This window comes from Poecilia reticulata, chromosome 2 (assembly GCF_904066995.2).
Source record: "Poecilia reticulata chromosome 2, P_reticulata-male-v2, whole genome shotgun sequence".
In the NCBI taxonomy this organism is placed as follows: Eukaryota; Metazoa; Chordata; class Actinopteri; order Cyprinodontiformes; family Poeciliidae; genus Poecilia; species Poecilia reticulata.
In genome coordinates, this window is record NC_088831.1 from 26,266,861 (window position 1) to 26,279,054 (window position 12,194).

General features: G+C 39.3%; 1 protein-coding gene across 1 annotated transcript in view; it reads left to right on the forward strand.

Annotated features, from left to right (window-relative positions):
* The window catches only part of mgat4a (alpha-1,3-mannosyl-glycoprotein 4-beta-N-acetylglucosaminyltransferase A), a 37,135-nt gene that overhangs the window by 13,173 nt on the left and 11,768 nt on the right, over window positions 1-12,194 (forward strand). The window contains exons 3-7 of the mRNA XM_008434584.3: window positions 4,805-4,972; window positions 5,653-5,793; window positions 11,558-11,691; window positions 11,801-11,847; window positions 11,965-12,078. Of these exons, the coding sequence (XP_008432806.2) occupies window positions 4,805-4,972; window positions 5,653-5,793; window positions 11,558-11,691; window positions 11,801-11,847; window positions 11,965-12,078 (604 nt within the window). The remainder of the gene's footprint in view (window positions 1-4,804; window positions 4,973-5,652; window positions 5,794-11,557; window positions 11,692-11,800; window positions 11,848-11,964; window positions 12,079-12,194) is intronic.

A 12,194-nucleotide genomic window follows, 5' to 3' on the forward strand; every position in this document is an offset into this window, starting at 1 on the left:
ATAAAATGACCTGATATAGTCTTTGTCAGTTGTATTTATTTATATATATACTGTATGTGTGTGTATGTATATATAATGTATATAAAACCACAAAAATAGCTATTTTGCTTTCGCTTTAGCTTTGAAATTGAGAAAGTTGTGGCGTAGGGAAGCTAAGATTGTCTCTTTACCTTTTGTCATACTGAAAACAAGTTGTGCCAAAAACAGCTATGTTCTTACTTGAAACATACTTATTTGTCTCAAAACTCTTTCAGCTAAATATTAGTAATAATTATGATCTTGCCCTTAGCAATTCAGAGAATTAACTTGATTTAAAAAATCTGTATTCTGACAGCACATCACCTGAAACACCTTTGTTTGTATATAGTCTTACTCAGCAAGTATGGCTGCAATCTTCAATAAACTAATTTCTAACTCACTTTGATGATTTAGATATTTGCTGAAGCTCAAGGTTAACGTTAGCATATTTGCTCTCTGATTTGATATGACTTAATAACTCTGCATTTAGTGTTTTTTTCAGTGGGCTCTCCAGTTATTTATGAACACAAAACTTACAGAAAAGTAGTTCTCCTGACTCAGACGTACTGGGAGCTGCCGTAGCCAACACTGCCTTTCTTTCACTACAAAAATTACTTCTGAGAAAACACTTGCTTATCTCAACAAAGTGGAATGCAAATGTTGTCAGGAACCTGGACGCCGATCATTTAAGGTATTGTCTTGATCAGGTCTTGAGACGTTCCTAACATTTCACATAATGGCTTTACTTTCTTTTCTTACTGCGTCTAAAAGTGACGCGACGTTTACGAAGTGTGAGCCTTAGATTACGGAAAATAAGAGCTAAGCTTCCTGTTGTCTTTGACAACAAACTCATATTTCTGCCGTTGCACAACACTTCAGGTGATGTTATTTTAAACCCTGAGTTCAGAAGCGCTATGCTTAAGATAAGAGCTGAATGGAGGTGGTGACTGAATTAACAGAGAAACCACATTAAGGCAAGAAAGACATTTAATAGGTATAAACAAACCTATTAAATGTCGAGGGATAGCCTAAGTTGATCTTACTGATTACAGTACAATCAACTTAGCCCAGTGGGCCCTTTTATATGGTAACATATACAATAATTTGGCCTGACTTGTGAGTTTAAGACCCTAATGCTGATTTTGTGCTTCATTAAGAACAGTTTCCCCAGAGAAACCCTCAAATAAAAAATAAAATCAATGCGGCAAACATCATGAAAATGCTCGTACTAAACTCCATTAAATCCAGATAGACCTAATTAATGAGCTGGTGAGGAGTTTTAGTTACACAAAAATTTTACATTTTTTTGCTTTTGAGAGCAGCACTTTCATGTGTGGATGTGTGAGTGTGTGTGTGTGTGTGTGTGTGTGTGTGTGTGCGCGCGTGTGTGCGTGTGTGTGTCCAAGCTAGTGTATGTGACTTTGATTCAGCTCTTTCTAAAGGCTAGCACCTGAGCATCCATTTACATATCTGCCCCCTCATTCCTCCCACATGTCTCCAATAAAATATGCTGGCCAAAGGAATCGAAGCAAAATACAGCAAACAGTTTTTTACAGTTTTGTCCTGTTACAGCCACATCATTTTTAAAGTTTTTATGTTGTCAATACATTGTAGAGCTTTCTCTGACTGCAAGCGCAGCTGCAGGTCTTTGTGAAAAATCTCAATTGTATCTAGTGCTTAACTTTGACTCGACCATTCTAACACATGAATAATATGCTATGAACTTAATTATTCCATTTTAGCTCTGACTGTAGCTTTAGTAGTGCTGCAACTGACAATCTAACAATCGATTATTCTGTCGTTTATTTTGACAATCGATTAATCAGATTAAAAAAAAGGGACTTTCTTCAGATTTTTCATTTAACCACGCTAACTTTTTTTAGTACACAATGTTATAAATGCATAAAAATGCAAATAACCAATTCCTTTTTAAATAAGAGAACATTTATTGCCTTTAGTGTACACTTGATCATTTGTAGCGACTTATAGCATAAATATGAAAAGCTCGGCCCCCTAATCTGGTGATATTTTTTTTTTTGATTAACCGATTAATTATTGGATAGCAAAAGGAGCTTAGTGGATTTGTTTTTACTGAATTTGAACAAGGTGAAGCTAACACTATGTCGCTTGACGAGTTCTGGCTAAAACATCTTTGCAAACAAAGTTGTTGTTTTCCTCTTAAAATCAAATGTGTACTATTTTTGGTAAAGTTTTGTCTAAATTACTGTTCCAAGGGTGGGGATCTTTCAGCGTTTTTGAGTCTGTATACTCAGATGATCAATCAGTTACTAAATTAACGAGTATTCCAGTTATCGATTCATCATGATTAATTTGATTAATTGTTTCACTGCTAATCTTGAGGCTATTCTTCTCCAACTGGAAGGTGAACCGCTCCCTCGATCTCTAGTCTTCAGCTTCCTCCAACAGGTTGTTTATTTCACAATAACTTTTTTATGTAGCTTCAACATACAGTATAAGACGCTGCTTCCCTCCCACTGTTTCCATGTAATACGTCTGTCCACAGCGAACTACTTCTTTGCCGTGTTTTTGTCCCTTTTGCTTGCTTTCTGATCCGTTCTCACTGTAAGAGTGCAGGTGGAGCATCATTTCAGCAGCATCCTACAATTAAAGGGTTGGGAGTGAAGATGAAAGTCTTGTATGCAGTTTGAAGTTGCCCTTTCCTTGAAGTCTGGGCCAAATGACAACATCTGTGTGAGTCTTGGAGACCAACATTCAGGGGTGAATAACAAGCTTCTGTGCAAAAAAAACAACAAAAAACGAAGAAAACCAATATTGTGACCACAGCGGGTGGACAATGGCTTATTTAAGAGAGTGATGGTGAGGGAGAGATGAAGGGATCCAGCTCTTTGTTATTGTGACTGCACTGTTAAAGGCCACTCTAAAGCTGAAAGAAGGAAGATCAGAGACTACCCAAACCCATATCACACCTTCTCAGCACGCACTGACAACCACAAGTCGGAGAGGATATTGCCCATCTGTATTTTCAGGTCAAGTTTATACTTCTAGTGCTGCTGGCTCCATAACTTTCATTGTTTTCAATCCTCTAAAGTTTCAGCAGTCTGCCATCTGGCCTTACGCTGGTTCATTCTCAGCTATGCTTGCAGACACTGTGTAGGTGCATAGAGTCACTGTTCCTGTAGTTTGACGAATATAATTTTACAATGCAGTGACTCCTAACAATACAGACTTGTACTGAAACCCCTCAAAACATGAAAAAAAAATATTGATGTGACACTTATGGAAAGCTGAGTTTATCGCAGATTGGCAGAAAAATTAGTAAAAAAATGGGTTGTAGTAGACCCCAACTTTGCTGCTGTTATAAACTTGCACACAGCTATTCCTAGTTTTACACCCGTCTATTTTTTTTAAAACCATTGACTGTGTTTTTAAAGTCTCACTTCCAATTTTTGTGTTAATAAGTTACACATTTTATATATCAGTCTGTGGATGCAAAAACAGTTGTGCCACTCGTGCTCTGAAGGAGGTTTTTGCTGCTTATTTCCATATCCAGTCAATAGGAATGGCTGCCCCACCCCCTGCCATCCATACACTGAAAGAAAATCTTGTAGAAAGTCCTGTTTTGTGTTTCTTATTAAAACACTTTCCATGCAGCCAATAAAAAGTTGTTCTTTGCTATCAGAACCACCATAGATTGAGACAAACATGAAAAACGTAGCCTGTAAATTGGTCAAACCCGGACTAAAGTATTCTACAATGATTATAGTTGCATTAAAAACGCAGCAATCTGTAGGAATTGTGGGAGATCTTTTGTTCTTAATGCTGCATAACAAGTAGTTTTGGGCAAAGTGGGCTTTGAGCTGTGTGTTTGGAAAAAGAAGGAGTAGTTCATGCTGGACGCCTTTCATGCTACCACCGTTAGCGTATACCCATTGTTTGCTATTATACATGAACCTTGTGCAGAGTGACGGTCCAGATGGTCAGTGATATTCCTAAACAGGGTTTTTTTTGTTAGCATGTACAGCTTCTAAATTCCCAATGAAAGACGTGTGATTGGAGGAACGAGTCCTGTTAATGTCCTCTGCGTGAGATTGCATTGTTTTTATGAGGTGAAACAATGGCCTTATAAACAGTGTGCAATGTCACACTGTTTATAACAGATATTCATTTGTTGCAACAGCTATGAGAAGACTGAAATGACGTCATCCTTTTTGTGAACATTGTGGGTCAGTTTTTGGAGCTTTGTGAAACATTTATTTCTTGACTTTTTATGAAATTTGGCTCGATGTAAGATGAAACACAACTAAGATTTACCTTCTCGTCTTCAGAAATCCAGATCTCATTGTTCCATCTGTAATACTCTTGCACTCCTCTGCTCCTGCTGCTGTTCCCTTTCTCCAGTGCTCATAAAAAGCATTCACCCATAATTCAACCAAAATCCAATTCAGCTTCTGTTTTTTATACCCTGTTTATTCTAAAAATAAGATCTGTACTCCTCCTCAAACCGAGTCTTAGATCTGGTTCCGTTCTCCCTAAACTTCAACCGCTGTTGCATGAGATGTAGAGAAAAAACACCGAGTTTACTCGGAGTTTGTCAAAACATAAACATAAATGCATTTAGGATTGCAGGGCCAAACGTCCAATAAATATTTAAATCAGGATTTGGAGCGGTTAGATACGCCAACACTGCTGAAAAACATGGTTTTAGTCTTTAAGCCACATTTTTCTCCTTTTCTTTTTTTCTCTATGCAAATTGTCACCTTTAAATGTGTAAAGTTTAATCCATGCAATTTATTTGTCTTTACAGAGAAGCTGATAGCATACCAACGGGAGTTCCACGCTTTGAAAGAACGGCTTCGTGTTGCAGAGCACAGGACTCTGCAGCGTTCGTCTGAGCTCAACCACATTCTGGAGCAGTTCAGACGGGCCATCGCCGAAACCAACGGCAGCAAAGATGCGCTCATCAACTTCTCAGGTAACTGAGACCTGCGCCTTGACCGGCATTGTCCTCAACCTTGCTTGACTCCAGTCCAGCATTCCTTCTTGTACTGCTTGTTATCTTTATGGAGTTAATTATTATTTCATCACAATGGTGTGAAGAAACATCGATTAAGTCAAATAAAAGACATAAAACCCACTGAAAACAACTAATTGTCAGACTGACAGCAGTGAAATGCACCTTATATCTAATAAGTTAGAGATGGACTGTCTTGTTGACCAGGATCCTAGTTATGGTGACGCACTAGTTAATTTGAAAAGCTCATTCATTAAAATCATAAAGCTTTGATAGAAAGCTCACCAAACTGGAATCAGTTTAATAACTCTTAAGCCTGTTTGTAATATGACACATTAACGAGTTTTGCTTTGCAGTTTACTTAAGTTTAATATTACTTAATTAGCTCTAATGGGGTCAATTAAAAGCATTTTTTAAAGTCATAAATTAAATATGACCAGATTTTACAGCTGACAGCTACGTCACCAGCATTTTGTTTTCATTCAGCTTTCTGCTCTTTTATCAGCCAGTGTTGACTTATGTGAGGTTTGTTTTTAACGTGATCTCTGTCTAAGCAATTTGGCCGTGTTCTCATAAATCCTCTCCAGTTAGAGCTCTTAAAATAGCTCACTGTCAGCTGCTTTGTTCGGTCCTGTTTTCAGACGAGACACAGAAACTACTGAAGGAGCTCACAAACAAGAAAGCTCTCCAGGTGCCAAACATCTACCACCACCTGCCTCACCTCCTCAACAATGAGGGCAGCTTGCAGCCGGCTGTCCAAGTGGGTCTTGGACGCACAGGAGGTAAGAAGTGGATTTATACATTTTGCTTACTCGGCAAGAAGTTAACTTTGCCAACTTTTAATGGTGCTTCCTCTCCACACCCGCACACCCCCCTCTTCTGTACAGCGAATGATTAACAAACACAGTAAAACCCGCCGACATCTTTATTACACCAGGGAGATCCTCAGGTTTCAACATGTTCTCAGGTTGTTACTTGTTCACAACAAGTGTCCTCTGAGGATTTAGCTTTCTAGACGGATATTTACGTAAAACATAACAACTTGTAATTAAAATTATAATTGTTTTCCTCTTATGTTCTTCCCAAAGAGCGTTGCAGCAAAACTTTTTACACTGATAACATAAACCGAATACAAGAACCTCTTAAAATTTATGATGCAGGGAACCCTCCTGTGGAGTATTTTTTTTCTCTCTCTCTCTTGCCTGCATCAGTGTTTTTTATGAGCCAGCAGTTCTGCACGATGTGTTTTTCTCCTGGTTGTTGGGATACTTTCAGTCTGTTTTCCATCTATTTTGCTGCTGATTTAGCTTTTATCCTGTAAGCTGCATCATACTCCATATGACCTCTTCTGCATTTAATTCCTATTAAGAAGTGTCCTTATCTTGCTTTATGTGTGCACTAGATTTAAGGCTGAAGTAAGCTTAAGGTTTACATCATCCTAATGGCCCTGTCCCATTTTTAATCATTAAAATTGAGAAAATAAAATGGACTCTAAACAGGCAGCAAAACGTCAAGTCAACTGCAGCTATTAATGAAAACAAAAGATGAAGTCTATATATCGTTAGCATTTTTTTCTGGGGTATGTAAAATGTGCCCTTTTTAGGCTTTTTTTTTTTTCCTTTTACTTCCTGTCCTTAGATCAGGGAACTGAGATGTCACTAAGGCTCAGCCTGACAAGATTTCTAGGAAGTAGCTGTCTTTCTGGTCTGACCAGGTTTACAAATATGTCTCGTCAGCAATGTTTTAAGAGACTATTGCTTTCCTCAGAAGTGAAAGAGAATGCCCACTCACTGCAGCCCTTTGCATACGTGCCATCAGCTTTCGTTTCTGAATTATGCTCAGTTGGGTATATTGCAATGCACAAAGCAGAGCTGCAGCTCCTGGGAAGCGATCTGTGTTATGGTGGGTCACAACTGCTGCCTGCAGATTTTCCCCATCGAGTCTAATTGATTAAAATTTGAAGTTTTAGATGTAACAATATAGTCTTAGCTCTTTTTTTAATGTTATTGTTCCTTTAATGTAGTTACTCTGTAAACCACGACATTTGACTGGTTACACTAATCTTCAAGGTATTTCTATTTTTTTTCTACCTTCTCACTGAACCAGTAAAGCAGGATACATGACATTGTTAGTTGCCACTGGCAACCCTTCCATCAAGATACCAGCACTGCATCTTAGAGCTTAGAAATCTATCTTATCTTGGATTTCTTGTTTTATTGCCGGTCTGTGAATGTTTGGCACTGGGTTATTTATAGCTGCACAATTCAGGATGCTAGCCAACTCAAAATTTAACAATGCTGATGAAATAACAGTGGGCGCAGGGACTTCTGAGACAGATGTAGGTGGGCATTCATGTGCCTGCCCAGATATTCGTGGTCTCAGATGTTTCTCTCCGTTTAAAAATGTGACAGGAAAAAGGAAGACGTCACCCCACAGCCTTCAGTGTCTGCTCAGCGTGGAGACACTCAGATTGGACGAGAGTTGGAGTTTCCAGTCCCATCACATGATTATTGTCGTTCACTGGCGTCTCACTTACTAATTCTGACAACTATGACTATGATTGTGAGGACCCCAGATTTTTATCTGTCCTTCGGTGGGCAACTTCTTCGATCACAAGATCTCTATACCACAGATTCTGACTTCTGATTTTAGAAGGGAAGCACTACAGCAGTGCTGTCTGCTGAGAAACCGCATATTTGCATCTTTTGTGGTTTTGTTTTCTCATTTACATCAGAGTTTCTGAGGTAAAACTTGTTTGGTTTGATGTTTGAGTTTCAGGATCTCAGGGACTGAGCCGCATCACTTCATAACGCTGTGAATGGACAAAAGCACCACAGAACTGTTCCTCTACAGTGTTTTACAAGCTTATCTAAAAACATATTGGTTTGTTTATGGTGTCCCTCAAACCCTTTCACCTTACTCTTCCATAACACCAATACAAACGCTTCTTTGAGGCACTTTAGTTGTTGACAGATGAAACTAATGATATGATGATGCATATTTTAACAATGCCATCACTATTGTGAAACCAGTTAGTCACAGCAATGCCTGTGGTTACAATAAAGTAACTTCCACCACACCCCACCTCACACCTGCTTATCAGCTGAGTAAACTGACTTCCCTACTCAAGAGCGTTAGAGTTCATTTTAATCCCTGTCATATTAGATGATTTTAAAAAAAATCATTGACCAAACAGGAAGATGACGTCACAATTTGAAAGACACAAATTCTGTTACAAGTGCTTTTTTTTATTTTTTCATTTAAGATCTCTAGTATGTAAACCTAAACCCACATGGCAATGAGGTTTACTTAAGACAGTAAAAAAGTTGTTTTTATTAGTAGCATTTTCCTTAAATAAATGCAAATCATTTCAGTTCCATCACCTAATGTAAAGTGTTGATAATGTTTTAAAAATGAATGACATGCTACTACATGGAGGGTGTATGGACTTCAAAGTTTACTTAAATACTTTTTACCGTTTATTGAGATGATTATATAAAAAGTAAGTGAAGATAAAAGTTAAATGTGTTTTTAGGCTATAAAGCCATTACTATATGTAGTCAGTCTTGCAAGCACAAATATTGCTTTCATACCAATACATCGGCTATTTTCAGTCGAGTTACATTTAGCAGTGCAGTCAAGCTGCTGAATATTGTACAATAATTGTCACAATTCATGTTTTTAAAATGTAAATGTGGCATTCCTGAACATTTGATGGATTCAATACTTATTTTACCTGCTGTGCATGGTTTTACACTTGTATCTTTCTTTTGTTTGCTTGTTTTATTTTTCGTTCACGCTTCTTGTCTCTTTTTATTTCACACTACATAAATTGTATCCATGGTGTCTGAACTAAAAACAACACGTTCACACTCATTTTCAATAAATGATTGAACAACATTTTTGCAAAACACTGGTAACTGTACCAGTCACTTGTTTTCAGCGATCTGATAGAAACATGTAGCAAGTTATATATATAAATATACATTTTTGTTGTTGTTTTTTTTCCTCCTGCCTTCTGGTGGAGTGAAAATGACAGCCCAGCGGAGCGGAGCAGGCGAGCTGATCAAGGGACGAGGGGCGGTGCAGTCCTGGAGTCGGTCCTACTGCACATGCATACATTATCCCTCATTCATTGTCTGCCATCCTCCCTGTCACTCTTGTCTTTTCTCCTTCCTCCCACATTCTCCTTTCATCCTCGACCTACTTTCTTGGTGGTGGGTGTCGCTATACAACATGGAGCTCAGTGTGAAAAACACAAAAGCAGAACTAGGACAGATTCTCCACGCTGCACAGATCACTGGAGAATTGCGCCCCTTCTCAATCCGCTGTGCTGCTCGCTCATGCTGCACCTCAAGTTTTGTTGCGTGCTTTTACTTGGGGCCCCATGTGTCCACTGAATCGGCGCAGTCAGCATGTTCCCGCTTTTACCGTCCTCCGCCTGCACTATCAAACACACACTCTCGCACACATTCCATATTCATATCTGCTGATTGTTGCCCCAATAAAATAAGTCATTTAGAGCTGTTACCAGCTCTTAACCCTGGTTAACCTTACCTAAGCAAAACATTGACCTTTGTGTAAACCAGGCAAACTCTGGTGAAGCCTTTACCTGTATGATTACAGAGAAACCCACAATACTATTTAGTTTTGAGTATTTGAGTTGATGGATTGCTTTAGATTGCTGTGAGGCAGCAGCTAACAGGCAAAGTTTTTTATATACATATATATATATATATTTAGACTTGTTTTCAAAATTAGTATAAGCTATATGTCATAGTATTTTTCAAATACAATATTGTCTTATTTTAAAATCTGAATATTGTCATAATGTAGTTTAGAGCAGTGGTCCCCAACCTTTTCATTACCGCGGACCGGTCAAGACTTAAAAATTTTTGCTGCGGCCCGGGGGTGGGGGGTGGGGCGGGGGGTTGGGGTCTTGGTGTTCCCGCTAAATCCTGAATATACCCAATTTGGGGTTGTCTTGGAGTTTTTATCGCAACCTGTGGAGTTTTTCCTGTCTGGGAACGAGAATACGACCTGCTGAATGTGACAGGTAGCCAATCAAAAAGCGCGGTGAGATAAGAACAGAGGGGAATCCCAAACAGCTGACATATCGCGCAACTGAGTCCGGTGGATATCGGAGATAATATGTGGAAATGTTTATTATTAAATCTAATGGTCATTATTATGTTTATTCAGTTAAAAATGTTAACTATGAAAAAACATATTCACCTCCAAATCATAGTGCAGCAAATAGAGCGGCTTCTCCCGTTGTCTTTCATCCACCGCCTTTTCTTTTTGTTACGTCTATTATCTCTTAAAATGAGTCCACAAACTATCACTATTGCTTCTACATTGTCATCCATGTTTGGTTATTCTAAATTCCCGTATGCTATGTTGGGGGTTTTACTGGATTATCCTCTGGAATCGGGATGTTCGTGACTGGAATCGGGTCGTGTTGCTCCTGCCTTGGACACATGAACCGATCAAACCTGTTGTTCTTTTATCAGCTCTGTGGTCACAGAGGTTTGGAGAATCGGCCGATATTTCTTAAATCTTTCCGTCTAAAGCGGACTTAAGACTCACGACCACTTCCCAAACGCTCTCTGACTCTGTTCGCTATGGTAACGTTTATATATATCCCTTCAAAATAAGATACAGAAGCGCCACAAAAATGAACATTTTAGTTTCGTGAAAATTTTAACTCACGATACTGACTAACGGGAGCCCTGAGCTTGTTTCTCTGCAACGAGACGGTTCCATCTGGGAGTGATGGGAGACGATGACACCCGAAGTGTTGCTTACATGCACAGCCTGCTTGGTCTCTACGTAGCGAAGCAGCTTGAAGTTTCATTGCCTCATTAGCAGCCGGTCGCCGCATGTTACGCAGAGCGGCTTGTAATGTGGGACTCACCTACCAGTCCGGGATAAATCCATTCTCCTGTTTCTTCTCTGGGCCTTTTCCCCTTCGCAAAGAAACTTTCCAAAGACATCTGATCTGTTTCTTACTCATTTTGCTGCTTGTGGCCTCAGTGTTGGCGCACAAGTAACCAAGAGAATCCGGTTAAAGGATTTTCAAAATAAAGGATCCTCCAGACTCAAATAATACATAAAACGGAAATATTTCACTATTTCTTGCGCGGCCCGGTACCAATTGGTCCACGGACCGGGGGTTGGGGACCACTGGTTTAGAGGATATGAACCTTCTGTTAATTACATCTCCCACCCGCGCCCATTGAACCATATCCATACTCTCTCTCTCTGTGGGAAAAACAATGCCAATAATCAAAAATATTCCTGCTGTATCTTGTGACATTGTGACATTGTATCTTACAAACTCCTTCTATTTGTCACCCTTCTCTATGCCATCTGCCAGTCTTGGCACGAATTGCTCTTTTTTGTGGAGCTAGATTGACTTAATCTGTTGTCGACTTTCTCGCTCACTCTTTAAAGATTATTTGTTTTGGCCCACTCAGTTGTGATGAAACCACTACCCCTGTGGTCCTTTCCCGTTTCTCACCTCGTGCTGTATCTTTTCCTCAGTTACCATGGTGATGGGGATCCCCACAGTGAAGCGAAAGGTGAAGTCGTATCTGTCGGAGACGCTGCGTTCCCTAATAGACAAGCTCTCACCAGAGGAAAAGCTTGACTGTGTCATCATTGTGTTTGTTGGGGAGGTGAGAACTTGAGTGGTAGTATAATGCTTTTCAGAGTCGAAGGAAAAAAAAGCAAACAAAAAACCATACTGCGTGGGTGTAATGTTTCCTCCTGGTGTGATCTCTGCAGACGGACCTGGACTATGTTCACAGCGTGGTTGTTGGCCTCGAAAAAGAGTAAGTACACTTTTTTTTTCTCCAGACAGCTTTTAAGCTCAGAATACTAACATTTGTACACAGCAACCCACGGAAAGCTTCATGTCTCATCTGTGTCCAAACCATTTCTGTCATTAGGTTCTCTACAGAGCTCAACTCGGGTTTGTTGGAGGTCATATCCCCACCAGCCGCCTATTATCCTGACCTGAACAACCTCAAAGAGACTTTTGGAGACTCCAAAGAAAGAGTCAGGTAAAAACGCATTACACAAGTAACAAGACCTTAGTCGATATGCTATGTTAAGCTATATTACTGTACATAAGGCTTCTAAATTATTATGTATACTATCAAAAAAATGTCTAGAGATT